The sequence below is a fragment of the Anas platyrhynchos genome, chromosome 5 (genome assembly GCF_047663525.1).
Source record: "Anas platyrhynchos isolate ZD024472 breed Pekin duck chromosome 5, IASCAAS_PekinDuck_T2T, whole genome shotgun sequence".
Taxonomy (NCBI): domain Eukaryota; kingdom Metazoa; phylum Chordata; class Aves; order Anseriformes; family Anatidae; genus Anas; species Anas platyrhynchos.
This window is the reverse complement of record NC_092591.1, coordinates 35,528,228-35,546,025: the sequence shown is the minus strand read 5'-3', so window position 1 is coordinate 35,546,025 and position 17,798 is coordinate 35,528,228. Positions and strand designations below refer to the sequence as shown.

The 17,798-nt window shown below is 40.4% G+C and overlaps 1 protein-coding gene across 14 annotated transcripts in view; it reads right to left on the bottom strand.

Annotated features, from left to right (window-relative positions):
- DPF3 (double PHD fingers 3) overlaps positions 1-17,798 on the bottom strand; it is a 182,696-nt gene that overhangs the window by 55,667 nt on the left and 109,231 nt on the right. For 11 of the 14 annotated variants that reach the window (XR_011809690.1, XR_011809688.1, XR_011809689.1 and 8 more), the window contains 3 exons: positions 7,750-7,877; positions 3,378-3,473; positions 2,282-2,320 (listed from right to left, as the gene is read on the bottom strand). Coding sequence is in view for 10 of the 14 variants with exons in the window: in XM_072038821.1 (XP_071894922.1) it covers positions 2,282-2,320; positions 3,378-3,473; positions 7,750-7,877 (263 nt within the window). In the remaining 4 variants the exon portion in view is untranslated. The remainder of the gene's footprint in view (positions 1-2,281; positions 2,321-3,377; positions 3,474-7,749; positions 7,878-17,798) is intronic. The other 3 variants (XR_011809691.1, XM_072038818.1, XM_072038820.1) reach the window with 1 other exon arrangement.

Below are 17,798 nucleotides of genomic sequence, written 5' to 3'. Positions count from 1 at the left end.
TCTCTGGATGGTGTAAATACTATTAGGTATGACAAGTACAGCTTTGCCTTCTGCCAAGACCTCTGTGCAAATCAGTACACACATGCAAAGTGAGATTTGTAAGGGTGAACTGAAAAGCAGTTTCACCCTGGAAAAGGACCCATCAACAATTGTTTGTTGGAAGCTACTTCACTGACCATATCACACAAAAATCAGCTTATTAGTCTACAATATTTTTATTTCTGACTGCCAGCTCTGTAAACCCCCTCTGAGCTATGAAATCAATCCCAGGCTAGTTCCTTTCTTCCATCACCACTACAAAATGTGCTGCAAGCTGAATTTAGGTCTGTGGCAGCTCCTGTACAACCCTCAGCTCATCACAGTTTTCACAGAGACAAGTGATTGGCCCTTAATAAATATTTCTGCTGGTACCTGGATTAGAATCCCATTTCCTTGTCCTACTAGGCTGCATTGGCTTTTCAGGGCTGTTAAAAAGCTGTAAAGCTTGTGGGTTTTTTTGTCACTAGTCAGTAGGTTTGTCTGTTTATACACTGAAAACAGGTCTGTTGAGTAAGAAGGTACAATTTTTACATTGACACCTCTCAGAAGAGGATGGCAATTTAAAGTCTGCTGCTCAGAGTTTCACTAGTCTTGCAGCCAGCTGTTTCCCTTCAAACAGTTCTCTACAGAAAGGCAAGGGTACAGCATTCATGTCATGACCACATGTCAGATATACTTTTTCATGCACTGAACACACTGGGAAATTTTTCAAGTCAGTGACTTTCACTGGGAGCTGGGCTCCTAAACACCTTCAGTGCCTTTGAAAATGTCCTATGGGATATTCAGCTGAGGAACACACAGTTGTACAGGTGCAGCTGCGTTCCTCTCATACCACCTAACAAACTCTCTCTCCTAGCTCCTACCACATTTTCCCTGTCCAGCAAAGATACTAAAACCTTCTGCAAATCCATCTCTTCATCTTTCAGTGTCCTTTCTAATGCTCCCATGGTCTCAGGTCTAGCTTTGAGAGGGTAGCTAACTTAGCAGCTGCACCAAAGGCTCTCAACTGAGTGCCACGTGCTTGCTGTCGGCTCTCCAGTCCGTTGCACTCAGTCATCTTCATTCTCCTGAATGAAGACTGTCTTCATTCTCCTGACAGGATGCAGCAAAGACTATGAGACTTGACATGTGAGGCCTGGGAGCTATGGCACAGCAGCCTTGAAGCAGTCCTGAAGCAGCCAGAGAGAGTAGCCAGAGGGACAGATGGAGAAGTTGAGGATTAAAAATAAAATTATGCTGTAGGAAAAGGAAGAGGCATGTGCAATTTGGAATGTCCAGAGCAGTAGTTCTGCTGCATTCATTCTAGATCAATGCCTCCAGCCCTTATTCCTTCTCTGAATCCCCAAAGGCCACACTCTGCAGGATCTAGTTTCCTATGGACATCCTTTCCCCACTTTTGTTCTCTAAAAACACCCTGACAACCTCCTTCCCAGAAACGGAGTGCTGCTTAGGTTTCATATCCCCTAATTTGAAATCCTCAGTCACGATTCCCTACACTGAGTCAGGCTAACATTATAAAAGGGTTGCTTGAAAAGCTGCAAAACACTCATAACCAGACGCAATTCAGGCTTCAGCTCAGGCTTACCAGTTTTCAACAGCTAGGGTATCTGGCCCTAATTTTGAAATCCTAATTTATACCACATTTTACTTTGGTTATTGATGCCATTAAATAAAAATGAAAATTGCTCAAAGTATTTGGCACTCTTCAAACTTCTCTTTTTTTTCTTTTTTTTTCTTTTTTCTTTTTTTTTTTTTTTTGTACTGAATGAAGCCAGGGCACTAGCAGAGTGGGTGTTAGTTAGCAACAAAAAAGGCTGTTCCTGTTCTTAATAGGGGGCCAGTTCTAGGGCAGAAAATAAGTAGTAAATTTACACTTTAAAATGAATGGGACATCTACTACCCTCCAACTCCTCTCCCTACAGTAGCAGAGAAAAAAAATGAAACAGTTTCCTGAGCAGGGGAGAACAACATTGCACATAACAGTAACTTCAGAACCCTGTTTGTGTAGGCCTGGGATATCTGCATACTGCTAACTCCCTTCTCCCAAGTAGTATGTTTCTTCTAGCTGTTCACTCTCCTTCACTTACCCTAACCAGCATGCGCAACTTAAGTGAGGGCAGCTTATAAGAAAAGAGTTGTTAGCCTGGAATATTAGTTGATAGCTACAGTCAAGCTTGTGTGCACATATCGACTCTAACTCCTGGTTTTGGTTACTGGTTCATACAAATTTTCTGAAACTTACATTTTTCTGGAAAATTTTTTTCCAGGTGGGGGTCTTTGGCTAAGAAAGAAAGAAAGAAAGAAACTGGTTCAGGTGATTTTGAGAATAAGGAAGGTGAAATATATACTTATCCAGTTATTAAAGTGCTTTGATCTTATATTAAAGGACTTAAGCTCCAAAATAAAGAGGAGCAGAAAACTGAAACAATACAACAACAGAAGAAACCAAAAGAGAGGGTTTGATGCATAAGTACATTGTAGGTATTCAATGTGGTTTCATGTCTCTCTCTTATTCAAAAGCTATTATATCCTGCTCATTTGGCCTAAAATGTGGCCCTTCTTGCTTGACTCCTATAAACACATCAAAAGGTACTTCTAGAGCTCCTGTGCCCCTGCAGCATCCACTGGAACCAAGGAGAGATGAAAATGCTTGAAACTTCTGAGAATTGTGTTCCCTTTTATTTAGATGCCTAGCTTCAGGGGCCACAATTGAAAATATTGATTCCAAGTATTAAAATGTTGATTTCATTACTTAACTGGCACCCTACTGAAATTGTGAAAAGACATCTTAGGTAAGAGAAGGGACACGGACTCCCCTAAAGATAAAATATTGCCCATTTTAAGCAAATGGATTATTTGCCATTGGGTTCAAGAAGGCCAAAATATCAGCCACAAAGTGCTACCTTAGAGAAAGCTGCAAGACATAATAACACAGTTCAAGTTACTCTTACTAACACTTTTTTTTTTTTTTTGGCTCTTGTGACTGAATATATTGCTTTTTTTTTTGTAATTAGTAAATGCTGTTTTAAAGTAAGAGCATTGTAATAGCAGGATGTCACCATAATTGTTACAGTTCACATTAAAATTATAAATACAGCACTATAATAAATGCACCCCAACTTTTTACTCTCAAAGAAGTCTTTTTACTTGATAATTTGCAAAAATAAAGTAAAATATATTTAAAAATCTTTGATGGTATGCCTGAAAATTATCTACATGATTATCATTCTCATATATCCATGGATATACACTTTGCATATATAATACATGTGAAAAATAAACACTAGAAAGCAGAGGTTTGCTCCCTTCCTTCCTATTCCAGTACATTCTCAACATACCCGTCCTCTAGGCCTGTTCTTTCGTTTTGGAATATCTTCTTCCAAATCCTCTTCCTCATTTACTTCATCTGCATTTTCATCGTTTTCTAAAACCCTCTGTGGTTGAACAATAAATAGGAATGGTTAGAAGAAAAGAAGATGACACATACAAACAACTGCTGCTTTTTACCACAGAGACTGTACATTATTAAATTACAGTTGATTAATGATATAATGCCAAATCAGATCCCAGAACCCCTATTTCTTTCTGCTAAAGCAAAATTTGCTTTCCCTTCCACCGTCAGTTCTCCAAGGAGTTCTTATTAAAAAATACCACTGATATCAGTCAACCAAGGAAAAAAGGTTCCCAGGAAATAATAGTGGCATTGCTGAGTGTTGATGCCCCAAGACAGCACAAGTAGTATCCTCATGCAGGCCCTTTCTGGGGGATGGTTTGCATGACTTTTTGATTTTTGTTTCTTGCAACTTAAATTGTTTTGTTTTCCTCTAATGTTGAGCATGCACTTTAAGAAGGTAGAAGTCAGTACTTGTTCTCTCCTTGGCAGCTTAGAATTTTATCTGTTTTGCAAAAATAGAGAAAATTCCTCTATATATTCCATCATCTTTAGTGCAACTAGAAAGTCACATCTTTCAGGGCTTACACCATAGGCTCTCTAACCTGGAAGCAAGGGTCTTGCTGTATGAGAAGGCTGAGGAAGTATAGGTCTCATTGAAGGTAATAGGAATAATAGCTTCTTCAGTTAATTATTTAATAGGAATAATAATGAAAACAATAACAATAATTCATCATCTCACATAGCAGTCAGGGAATTTCAACCCTTTTCCCTCAATCTTCTGAAATGTAACCTCTAGAGAACAAACCCAGGCCAGACACCCTGAAAACATGCACAAATCGGACATAGCACAGACAAAGGAAGACAGACCATCACAACACTAATGTGGAAAGATGTCTTGCTGAAATCCTCTCAACCTTTGGCATCCCTGTAGCAAACAAAGAAAAGGGCCCCAGCCACTCCTGCCATTCATGATATGGATGCCATTTCATAAGGGACTACTCTGGAACCACTGACTTATCTTTGCCACGACACCATCCAGTTAAACCACAACAACATTTAGCCAGGATGCAGATTCAAAAGTGTAACTTGAAACTGATGGGGAGGTGTTGCTTGTTTGTTTGTTTTTTAATCTTTCACTGTGTTTGTCACTTCCCAATAATTTCTAGTTAACAGATATTGGAGAGCCAGCAGAGGGAGAACAGGAGCAAATCATAGAGGCTTTGTCTCCTTCCTACATACCTCAAGTACTGAACTCTGCATTTGTGGAAACAAGAGAGACTTGACTTAAAGAAAAAGCCTGCACTTGGAAGACCAGCCATAAAAGTTTATTCTTATTTTATCAGCCATGTTTTTAAGACTAATATTGGACAGTGTCCTTTTTAAAAAGAATAGGTAGTTCTTTGAACCTGGTAGAAAATCTTCAATTGATAAAAAACAAAAAGAGCAAAAGCCAGATGAAGAACTCTTCATTTGAAGAGTGAATAATTCTTCATCTGGCTTTTGCTCCTTTTATTTTTAAATCTCGGGAGGCTATTAATGAGATTAGACCATCATGAAATCTAATTTCACATAATACTGGACTTCTAAATACTAGAGTGTGGAAGAGTTAAGCAAGTTCCAGTTCTACATACAAAAAATGTTTTTTCAAAATTAAGGTATTTACGTACATCGATCAACTAGGTCTTAGAAAACTGGAGCACTCCGGAAATGTTGTACATGAGGAGACAAGTGCTATGTAAGAGAATATGCAAGCTTACTGATATGAATTTAAATTTTCATGGTGCTTGATGTCCTAAATGTTCTCAAAAAAAAAAAAAAAAGGCCACCACCATATTGCATGTGGAATAGGAAAGAACTAGTTTATACTAATAATGCTACACAAGAGCAGTTAAGAAAAATATCACAAACCACTTTCTTTATTTTAAATTCCAGCATTAATTTGAGACATGGAGAATAAGTAACCATGTGTGAATTTGATGATACTGCCAGTATAATGGCTTTAATTCTCAGTAGAAAGGGCATAGCCTTTCTGATGCTTGGTCAAAAGGCTATTCTGTCTTCTCCAGCAAATGATGGAGACACACATTCAATACTAATTTATAGCAGGACAAAATCCTCAACTCTGTTAAATACCAGCTGTACAGCAGACCCCAGTGACTGCATCTATTTAGCAGGGGCAACCCTTACCGTTTTAGCAAAGTAACTGTTATTTTCCTATTCTATCTTTCTAAAAGAGTTTCCCAGCCCAATGTACTTCAGCACAGCTAAGCACCAAGTCTTCTACTAACAGATACTGCGAGTTTGAGGGTGGTATGTGACTGGGACTGAGGTGGGAATTACAACTGTGTCTATCCCACCTGCTCATGTTACCACCACTGAACCTGGGTCCTTTCAAGTTACGGCATAGAAGAGCATGCAAAGTAACAAAAGAGATATCTGTATTCTCTATTTGTGATATGGATGAAGGACCCTGATCATGAGTTTGATCTGTTACAGTCTAGCTGTCAAGTGATGAAATACACACCGAAAGCTGGCCACTAGTAAAGGCTCCAGTAATCATTGTGCAGACTGAATCCAGCTAAGCTGTGCTTGCATAAGAAACAACAGCAAGACATGCCTTTTGTGGCTGTTCTGATGAAACTAGTATATGGGTGACAGGTCACAGCTTGGGCAGTTTAGCGAAAAACTCATGGTATGTTGTGGTATCCCCTCTCTGCTCTTTAATGCCCAGACTTGTGCTAGTTCTACCATCTCTGAAGTCTCTTTCCTTGGACTGATGTTGGGGATAATTTGGGAGCTCATTTTGCAAAATAACATCCAAAGGCACCTGTTGATCTCATAATGGTGCTGCAATGTGACTTCTTGTGACTTTGAAAGTAGATATGAACAGGGCTTTAGGGCTCTCACCTCATTAGAGCCAGATACACCACTGAGAAAGGAAACACATATGGCACCTTGTGCAGAACTCTTCCCCACTCAGTGAACATGGGACACTTCTTCTCTGATGGTGCTCTTTTACCTGTGTTACTGGGAACAGGAGACCTAATTTACTGCCCTTACATATGTGAAATTTCAGTGGAGCAGGACTGATCTCCAAGTAATATCGATTTGAAGCCCCACACTCTTCTGTTTCATTTGGCATGGGGTTGGCCACTCAAAATTTTACTAATTCCAGGTATAGATGCCATATCTTAAACTAAATGGTCCTAAACTAAAGACGGTCTTAAACTACAAGAGGATAGATTTAGACTAGACATTAGAAGAAAATTCTTCACTGTAAGGTAGTGAAGCACTGGAACAGGTTGCCAGGAGAAGGTGTGAATGCTCCATCCCTACAGGTGTACAAGGCCAGGCTGGATAGGGCCTTGGCCAACCAGATTTAGTCAGTGGCATCCCTATCTGTGGCAGGGGGAGTGGAGTTAAATGATCTTTAAGATCCCTTCCAACCCAAGCCATTCTATGATTCTGTGATTCTATGATCTTGTATTTCAGCCAAAATAACCAAGTTTGATGCATTGCCAATGGTTCTTCCTAAAAATCACTAACAGAGAATCAAATAACACAGTGGTGTTTTACCATCACCAAAGATTTGCTGCTGTTCCCATGGGAGAGGCCTGTTTTCCCATCAATTTAAGATGTCTTTATAAAGTAAGATGCCCTTATATAAGAAATATTTATATTAGCTGACTTCATTCTGTGACAGACCCACAAATGTGTTTCTACTTTTAACAGTTTTAAAGGATGAAGTGGAATTTTGACAAATGTAACTTTCAAACCATAATGCATGCAAAGAAGCAATAGTTCTCGTACCTGCATCACTAATGATAACTGAGATAATTAACATTAGCATATTTTTAATTATTTATTTTGTTTGCATACTTCCTGAAGACTTGTCAGTGTAAGCAAAAACAGACACAGCAACAACATATTTTTCTTTATAGTCAGCAGCTGTGAATACAACTTCAAACCCATGTCCAAACTCATTCTAAATCTGAGGCAATAAAACTCGGTTTATGGTTGTGACCCATCTCTGCTTGGCCATTCCATGTGTTACTGTCTCATACTGCTGAAAATCCCAACACACAAGCCACGCAGAACACAGCCAAGTGACCAAGATTCTTATGACAGGAGAAGTGTGTGAGATCCCAAGTTCATTTTGAGCATCACAGTATAGCACAATGGTTTGATAACATTTTGACAGTAGAATGACACAACTATCAAGAGATGAACTATTCTGTCACAGGACAAAAATTGCTAGGCTTAGAGACAAATTGTAAAATTCAGCACTGCTGTCAAGGCACAGGGATCTCCTTTACCTGGATTTCTTGTATAGTGTCTTCCTCTTTAGTGTCCGTTTTTTTCTCTATTCCCTCTCCACGTAGCAAGGCTTCCAGAGTTGTACTTTCTGATGTGAACCCATCTTTTTTCAGAGGCAGATCAACTTCTGAAAAACAAAACACACTGACTGTATGTATCTCCCCCGGGGCAGCTAACAAGCAGAAGGACAGAGCTGGCAAGCAGAAGACTGACAGTCCTTCAAGCTTGTTTCTATCTTGAAGGAGAATTCTTCAAGTTCTTTTTTTAATCTCTATGGATCCCCTTATAGGATTCAATTCTATTTTGCTGAAAATTTGCTATCTTTTCAATTACTGTTTGCTTACAGGAAAATAAGGCTGGGAACATTGTATCAAGAGGAAATAAAAGGGGGAAAAATGTTTTTCCTTTATGTAAACTCCTTATGCTTCAAATAAAAAACAAAACCAAGGCTTTCCTAGACACTGAAATAACAAATATGAAGATCTGATCTTTTGAAGTTATGAAGTAGTTTAGTGCAATTTAGCATCTGGCACAGTTTATATAGAACAGCTACAAGCAGCACTTCCCTACAGCAGGGCATGTTCTGCATGTGGCGAACTGGAAACCTAGTATGTGGGGCTAATGCTGAGAATTAAAATTGAAAAAAAAAAAAAAAAAAAAAAAAAGACAAACAAACAAACAAAAAAGGATGTGCCTTGAATTTTCATTGAATATCGACTCCCATACCCGGGTTGATTTAAATGGGATGACACAAATGAAAAACCATCAGCCAACACAGTTACAAGTGCAGAATGTAGCCCACAGAACAGGATGAACCTCAGCCACTGCAGTAAGAACCCAAGTGTGGCTCGGGGGGAGGCTTGGGGCATGGGACTTTAACTGGCAAAGAGGGTTTATGAGGAAGCCTGATGCAACTTGCCATGCAAGTGAAGGAACAGAGCATACCTCCCCTTTGGAATTCTGTCACTGGATTATGAGACGGTGCAGTAGGCATGCAAATACAACATGTTAATTTTAGCAAGATGTTAAAATACACCCAGGAAAGAATTACATTTTCCTTGTAGATCTTGGCTTCTATCCTACTTGTGTAGGTGTTCATTCAGAGCAATCCTGTGGTAGGGAGACATCCTGAATGTCTCTGCTGACAAGGCCAAGGTGTGGATTTCTCATGTACTCCCTCCCTTCTAAAATGAATTCCTTCTTCTTGGCCAATAGATTTATAAAGTAATAATGCACAGGATCAATGCTTACAAATCAGCATCTGGTGTGCTGATTTCACAGCTCTGTCCACTTTTCATCTTTTAGAACTGTCTTGTGTTCCCCAGTCTGCTTGAAGCTCCCTGCTTTTCTATCACCTTGAGTTGTAAACTCTGCAGGGCAGAAATTCTTGTGTTTATAAAGCCTCAAATCACTCCTGCAATCCAAATAATGAATGAACACTTCCACCTGGGACAGTAAAGTGTAATCTGCTTCCTGGGGGCAATTGTGTCCCAGGAATATGTTTGCTCTATATGTGAAAACCTCTAAGCCAGCAAATGATTCAGGGTCCCTGATCAGTGCTTCCACAACATGCTTGCTCAAGTCTTCTAAGTGAGAGAACACTGCTCAGCCAATAACCACATAAAATCCAGCAAAATTCCAGCAAAAGCTATTCTATTCATGGAGGGAGAGGCCGAGTAAACCCAAACCACTGGGATTTTCAAAGGAAACTCCCAGGACAGCCAACACAATGGGAAGGGGTCAACAGTGAATTGACCCCTTCTCATTGCAAGGAGGTCTGTGCAATCAGGCCTCTGTTTTTAGCATCAAGCTCTGCACACCTTCCTCCATTATGCCACTTTCTCCACTTTTTCCCCTTTCTGAGCTATAAAAAAACTGACAGAGAAGTCAACAGAGAATTCCCTGTATGAACACCTAGTACCTCCCTCCGGATGCTAAATCCAGACATTTCAATAGAAAGAAAGGGTTTTAGACTCAATTTATGTGCAAGTCACAACATTTGAATCTAAAGCCACTAAGGAACCTCCAAAATCATCTCTAGCTGCGTGTTCACCTTTGTTTCAAAGTCCTGTGCTTAGGTGCAAAAGGGCATTTGTTTTGCATTGTGAACCTTGCAGGACTGTAAAATCCAACAGGTCATCATACATTCAGCAAGAGAAGAAGCTTCAAGCAAGCTCAAGGGCATCAGTAACAAACATTGCTTCACTGTGACAAGCTATGCCTGCCTCTGATATACTCAGCAAACAAATGCATTTGCAAAGGGAATGAGCAAGGAAGGGAGGGGATAAGTAAAACATATATGAAAGGAAAACTAGTTCCTGTTTCTTCCAGAGATACTGAACATTAAGTCAGGGGAAAAGGTAGGCTTAAAGATAGCTGCCCTTTTTTGACCTTAAAAAAGCACAGTTGTTCTGTGTGGTGCTGCCACCTCCCACCAGCAACACTCCAGGAGGCTTTTCATGCGAAACTCTCAGAGCATTTTTTAATTATTAAATTTAACATCCCACTGACAAGGCAGTATAAGGTAATACTTTTATTCCCAGTTTACTGTTGAGGAGATTGAATAACCAAGAATTAAATTAGAAAGGAGGAAAACTGGGGAAAAGAAACTCAGGGCAGTTGCCTCCCATCTGCCCACTAAGCTAACAACTATTCAACCGCTTTATTTCCTTCTCTGCTGGTAGATTCTTGAGGCCATTTTCATTCCTAAGCAGCTCTACAAAGTGGGAAATGGCACAATCTCCTCCCTATCTTATCTGAAATGTAAACTTTACAGCATATAAACCTACAAAGGTCCATAGACAACACCTTTGTAATGAATTCAGTCTCTGTAATGAATTCAATCTTTCTTGGAAGATGGCTGGTCTATAAAAGGATACAGTAATGAAGTCAGGAAATTTTATTTCCAAAACACTTTTTGAATCCTCAGAGATAAAAACCTCCAAAAATCTAAAAGACGGTTCAGTTTGCCTAGAGAAATGGTTAAACGCTATCTAATAGGTCAGTCCTGAGGGATAAACACAGTATCACTTCCAGTTATCCTAAATCTAGGTCCTTTGGAAATACACAGAATAGCCCATCCCTTTCTGAATTTTGATACACTTTTGTTCTCAATGTCCTCCTACCAGAGTGAGTTCAACAGTTGAACCATGGCTTGAAATAAGGAGTGTTTCGTTTTATTTATTGCTTGCTTAGCAGATTTATTTATCTTCTTGCTGTTAGATAGGGAAAATAGAAGTTCCTGACCGAACTTCTTTTCACATTTCTTTTTATTCCTCTCCTTTTGAAGATAAACAGTCACAATCTTTTCCATCTCTCTGCTGTGAGAGCTTTTCCATATGGCTTTGTCATGTTAGACCTCTCTGAACTTCCTCTCATTCTTCAATAATCTCCCCAGGATAGACCAATACTGCACCTGATATGTTCAGATGAAGCCACAGCCCCCATTTAAACAAATGTATTACAATATTCTTTATATTACCCACAGTATTATCCCTCGGGCAGCATCCAGGGTCTTAACAGTCTCCACAGCTGCATGCTAGCCAGGATTATGAACCTTGTAACACGGACAAAAACTTCCAGCAGGCAATACTTTCAACACACAGGTAACAAATTAAAATGTCTCTCCCACTGCCCATTCCCAAAGGATATTCAGATGCCCCCCAAAGAGGCCAGCACAGACCTCACTAGCCACGACTGCTCAAGAAAACTTTGCACTATGTGCAGACCTTTGTACTTTACAACGTACTCCCTCTCTCTCCAGTTTTTTCATTACTATATTGCACAACACTGGACTGAACACCAAACCTTGATGCACCAGCTGCTAGCCTTTTTCTATAAAATTCTTTGTTTCATTTTTTCTTTGCTTCATATTTTATTCTAGAAGTCTTGATCTGCAACAATGCTTTGTTCCTCTTTGGAGAAGACCAAAGGTTTTCAGAAAGTCTAAGTAAATTGTCAACCTCCTTATCTATTAATTCTTTACATGTCATGTAAAGAATTTTAAGAGAGTGGTGAGACATGATTTTCCTTTTGGAGGGTGGGGGAAGTCAGTAAGAACCTCCTATATCATCATTTCTGAGGTGCTTTACTGCTTATACCTAATTACTGTTTCAATCAATTTCTCAAATGTTCACGTAGAATTTATGGCTCTTTAAATTCTTGAATCACATCCAAATCCTTTTTAAATATAAGTAATAACATTTTCTACCCACAAATTGTTCTAAATTCTTTCTATTGTAACTCCTAGTTTGTACCACAAGCTCTTCTTCAGACATTGCAATTTCAGAGAACATAATCTTTATTACAAGTAATAACTACTAGTAAAAGCAATATAACTAAAAGCTCTCTCTTTTATACATAACAATTTCAAGACAGCTTGTAGGTAAATTTCCTTTTGATTAGTATTACAAATGCAATAGCACCTGGTTAGTGTAGGAGATGCAGGAAATAGCACAGACCGAAAGCCAGAACCATACAAAATAGGAGTCAAATCACCAAAGATCATCAATGAAAAAGAAGACGTTATTTCAGAGTCCTTCCTGTTTTAATAAACCAAGCTATTATTGGTGTCTCAGCTAAATGTTGTGCATATAGTATAATTCGAATATGTGTGTACATATAATTAAAATTTATGTTTCTTAACTTGGCAGAGTCCTTTCCATAGTGATTAAATTAACGTGGTTATTTCTGTTTACCAGCTCAGAGCAACAATCTCTCTATTTATCAAGGTCCTTAAACCACAGTGGTAGGATCTGAACAAGCACCCAGGCCGGTACCATGCCAGTATCTGTTTTCTATCGACATGCTGCCTCCAAAAGAATCACATTTTCGCAAATCCTACAAAATGGTGGGCTTTTGCAAGTTTTGATTCACCGAAATAGCAGCACATGCCTGTCTTTAAATATACCACATTTGGTTTACAACGCATTGGGAGCTAAGCAACTTTTCAGTGTCTCTTTGAAACATAAATTAAAAACAACCATCCCTTTTTCTATACAGTGAAACGTATTTGTTTTACAATGGATCATTTCCATCTCCACAGTAGCAGCTGCCACCCAAGCCATCATCTCTGTGCACTCGTAAGCAGCTCCATTTCCAGTTCTAATTGGGAACAGAGATACTTATTGGGTGAGTTCCAGCATGATCTATCATGCCAGAGACAGCTACTATGCAAACCAAAGCAATCCGGCTTCCAAAAACCCTCTTAGACAAACACTGACTTTGCACATAGATTCTTGTGTTTTTGTTTCTTGGTTCTGTTTTTTTGGAACATAAAAAGCGCCAGAGGAAACTATATATTAGGAGTCCATGAACTGCTCTTTAAAATGGACAAATCCAAGGATATTTACCTTAAGAACCGCTGGCTCTTTAAAATCATATAGGTGGTCTGAAAAAGCCACCTAATTCACAGCAAACAGAACTACTGCTGAGCGAATGCAGCCACTAAGCTCATTAAGAGGATGTGGCAGGATGTGTCTGAAAGTGCAGTGCAGTGGCTCAGCAAGCAATTAAATCCCATGACAGTTTAAAATGAGAATCTATCAGTGTCACAAGAGTGTGAAGCCTCAGCATCTCTGCTGCTCCCACCCCCAGCGTTTTATTTATGATGGTGTATTGGGAACATGGGAAGTCAAAAAGATTATAATGAAATATGCCATATAAAAACCAGATTAAGCCTGCTCTTCTTTTGGGAAATATGCAGAGAGAGAAGCTGTCTGTTAGCTGTCGAGTTTGCAAAAGATACCATCTTTTGGGATGGTGCTCTCTGCCAGCAGACAGAGTGCCCCGGGGGAAATGGTGGTGAAAAACCCAGACAAGCAGCATCCATCCATCCATCATATGCTCATCTCCACATCTCCAAGGCACAAATATAGCGTTAGAGTGCAAAGGGTGGGGGCAGGGGGGATGGAATCCCTTAAGAAAAAAAGAGGAGACAATGCTTTACGTTGAATAGCTGGATGTTGTAGCTTTTCTGTGTGCACAACCAGATCCTCCTTAGCACGTTTCCTTCCTTGCTTATAGTGATATGTTACTGCCCTTGGAAGGGATGCTTTCACAGCAACCACCAGAACCAGGTACACTACAGGCAGGGCTCTGCAAGCTTTTCTCTTAAGCATGCATCTGCCAGCACAGCACAGTAACAATCTTCATTCCTCCTGCAGACCTGGATCTTCAAAACTCTTCTTTCCCTGCACTGTCACCTGCTATCCCAGGAGCAGATGCTACACGTTACTGCCATTACGCTCTAATCTTCACCTTCCACGGTCCCTACTATCCCAGCCTGTTCTCCCAACATCACCGCAATTCAGCACCCATCTGTAGCAAACTTTTCAGTGTCAGATCTACACTTAAGAGTCCTCTGCATCCCCAATCCACAGGACCTTCAGCCATCCCAGCCCTGGGTGTTCCCCAAAACTAGACTGCTGATAACATGGATTCTCACAATGGGTCTGCAAAGCCAAACAAATGACCCTAGAGGCTAGTAAACATCAAATTTGCTTTATTTTTAATTCAAGTCAGATGCAATAAAGCCATGGCTGGACTGGAGAGAAGGCTACTCCAGTAACCCTTTGTCTCCCCCTCCAATTCCACCCTCAAACCTCATGCCTAATATTGCAATCTCAAGGTAAATGGTGCCATGGTGAGAATGAGAATTAGGTTAAATAGAAAGATAAACATATTTTAGAAGCAAGGTTACTTGAAAATGAGAGGTTATTTGTTTCTCTGTAACTAAGTCATTTTGCACAGAAAGAATAGTTTGGAGCACTATCCTCCACTAAGTGAAAGCTCCTCTTTAGGGGCAGAGCATACCTCTGCTCTGCACCCACACAGTGCAACAGACTGAAGCCATGGGATCCTATAATGCTCCAAAATGAATCTTATTAAACACTTGTTGCAAATGTTAGAGCTTACTGAGGTTTGTCCTAGGGAGCACTGGGAAACTGAAAAATCCCAATGCCTCCTCAGCACCTCTTACTGCAAAGCTGCCACTCTTGTAAGATTGGGGGAATGGGGCAGTGGCAGGGAAAGAAAGTGAAGAGATGAAAGACAAGAAGCTGTGGTATGGGGGGGACTAAAACTTTCTTCAATCTGAGCACAAACTGTAGAAAAAGCAGAGGACAACTTTGAATTTTAAAATCAGGATCCAGTGGAAAGATTCTATCAGCTCCTGGCTAAAATATGTCTCAGGGTGCTTCAACACAAGGGAGAAATAAAATTGAAGAAAAAAAAAAAAAAAAAAAAGAAAGAGCAGAGACCCTCAAACATAAGGTTAGGTATTGTTTAGCTTAACCCATCATCAAAACATGGACTTTACAAGCAGCTGTATTTCTTTGGCAGACTAGAATGCCTCTATAAAATCTCACAGTAAAAAATAAAAATAAAATAAATAAAATAAGATAAAAAACAGCCCTCTTGTTGGTTGTCTTTCAGAAGTTTTTTACGGATTTATTTCTCAGCAAACACAAATCATTGTCACATACAGTTATACTGTACCTGCTTTTCAAAGCCTGACAAATTACAATATCAGGCTAAATGCTGGATCATATAACTACCCTCAGTGTTCAAATCATAAAGGAATATCTCCTGTCAGTAACATTATTCTAGCACTCCCTTGCATTCATGGTCGCTCTTGCATTTGCGCTCTAGATCGGCTCAAACCACAACCAGGACTTAGCAGAACCAGAATGAGCAAACACAGTAGATAGCATCAGGGGACAGAGTCTGGGTAACAACTACAATTTAGAGAAAATTCCTGCTTATCTTTCCAGGCCACGCATCACCCTGACATGGCTTCTGGCCTGTATGGCATAAGAGAGTAACTTGGTCAACCTATCTGCACGTGGTCATGTAGATACACTCACACAGATGGATGGGCCTTTGGCCTCTTGACCCATCAAAAGAAGCAAAACCCACTCGTTATCCAGTACCAAGAAAGCCACCAGAAAACATGAGCCACTTCGACACAGTACAGTCTGCAAACTCTAGCAGGGAGTGGACCTCCATCGCAATCGACTCTACCATTTCCATACATGACAGCACCGAATCCAGCCTCATACATAAACCATACATAAGGCCAGCCATACCTTAACCTTGCTACAAATTCTGTGGGTTTTTTGCATAGCTTCTCCTCTCCCTTATCGAGGACAGTGGAGGGGATACCTTTAGCAAGAGATAAATCTCTGTAATGCAGTTATCTCTCAACCACAGTGCGCAGGCATCCCAATTAATTCAGACTGGGCCTAGCAGAGCCGGCACCAAGCCAGAGCTGATAAACCTGCCAAAGCCAATCTGAGTCCTGCAGTGGTTCCTGGGAGCCTGCACCGCACTTTCTCCTGCACCGGAATGAGGAGGGGGATTTGCTTGAGCGCAGTACTGAGCTCTAGCTGCCTCTGTATGCTCGTGCGATGCTGCAGCTCAGTTAACGATGCCCTTCCAACACCCAAAGCATCAGGGAGCAGGCAGAGGCACCCCGGCAGCTCTAAAGGTAATAGCACAGATGCGGCAGGGTTTATTAGTGCTGCACAGCCCGATTACAGGTGTCCTGGCCCTCATCCTGCATTTGTGGCTGTGAAGCTCCCAGTTGCAGGAACAAAGTGCTCTGCAACCCAGGCAGTGTGGGGAAGCAGGACAGCCACATTTGCATGGCACAGTGTCTGAAGAAGTCAGCCACGCCATGCCAAGCAGAACTGGCTCATCATGCAAGGCTCAAACACGTATAAACCACTGAAGAACAGAAAGGCCACAGCAAAGTGATCAACGATTTTAGCAAGGATAGGGAACAATCATCCACAATCATCCTAGACGCTGCCCTTGGCATTGCTGCTGCCTCCCTATGTGATCTTGGGCCAAACTCTAACAAAGGTACCCTCTGTGTTTCCATCATCTGTCAAAAGGAGATAGCCTTCATCTATCCTCTAGGGTTTGGTAGGACTTGTTTAATATTCATAGGCATTCAGACATTCGAATAAAATGCACCAAAAAGCCAAGGTGTTCTCACAGGTTCTCACAAAAACAGGTTTAAACACTTTTTTTTTCTACTCAAGAAAAACACTGAACTATTTTCACAGATACCAGGCTTCATTGGCCAATTCACAAACCCCAAAGAATAAGGATAATATTTACTCATACGGTAAGATGCATCTGACAGATGAAGCTATTTAATTGAAAAATGTTATTATGGGAAGGAAGGCTTGTAATAGAAAATGGCATGAGATGCTAGTAGGTATCCTTTCAGAAATGGGAAAGAACAAAGCAAATCATGTACTGAGATGCTCAGATCTGTTGCCACAAAAAAGGCAAGAAATTCCAAGAGGCCTATAAAGCGTTTAAACAAAAAGGTGAACTCCAGAATTAATAACAGAATGGTAAACAGGAAGATTAATGGCACCAGAGAAAATGCAGATGGTGAAGCCCAGCCTGCAGGCTCAGCAAGACTCTGAATAGGGAGGGGGAAAAAGGCAAGGTGTAAACAAGGTGACCTTCAGAGCCACTGGAATGCCTGCCAATAGGCCAGCCAGAGGGCATCCCGAGACACAAATGTGCCATCTGGGGTAGGCTGCCTCATGACAACATGAACAAGATTTGTCTTTCTCGAAAATTGCAGGGAAGCCGCAGAAAATCTGAGCATTCGTTTAAAAGGGACACAATTAAATACACACATTGGGAAATGATGCTATCGCTATATAAGGAAAATATGAAAGAAGGACTGTGAGATTTCTCTGAATATCCCCACTCAAAGAGGTCTTGTGTCCACTTGTAAAGCCTACACAAGCACGGTGTGGGGGAAGAGAAACTGCTTTTCACCAAATATATGTTTTTCTTGAGGGTTTTTGCTTCAGGTTTAGAATAAAAAGAAGACAAAAAAAAAAAAAAAAAAAAAAAAGCAGCCCAAACTGCAAAGCAGCCCTTTAAACCCATGATGGTATAAATTTTCCCCATCTTGGCATAAGCCTGTTCACTCCAGATGGCACATTTGGGTTGAAAGCAGGTAAAGACTCCTCAGATAGATCTCTGAGTCCAGTATCTGCTTTTACGGAGTTCCCTT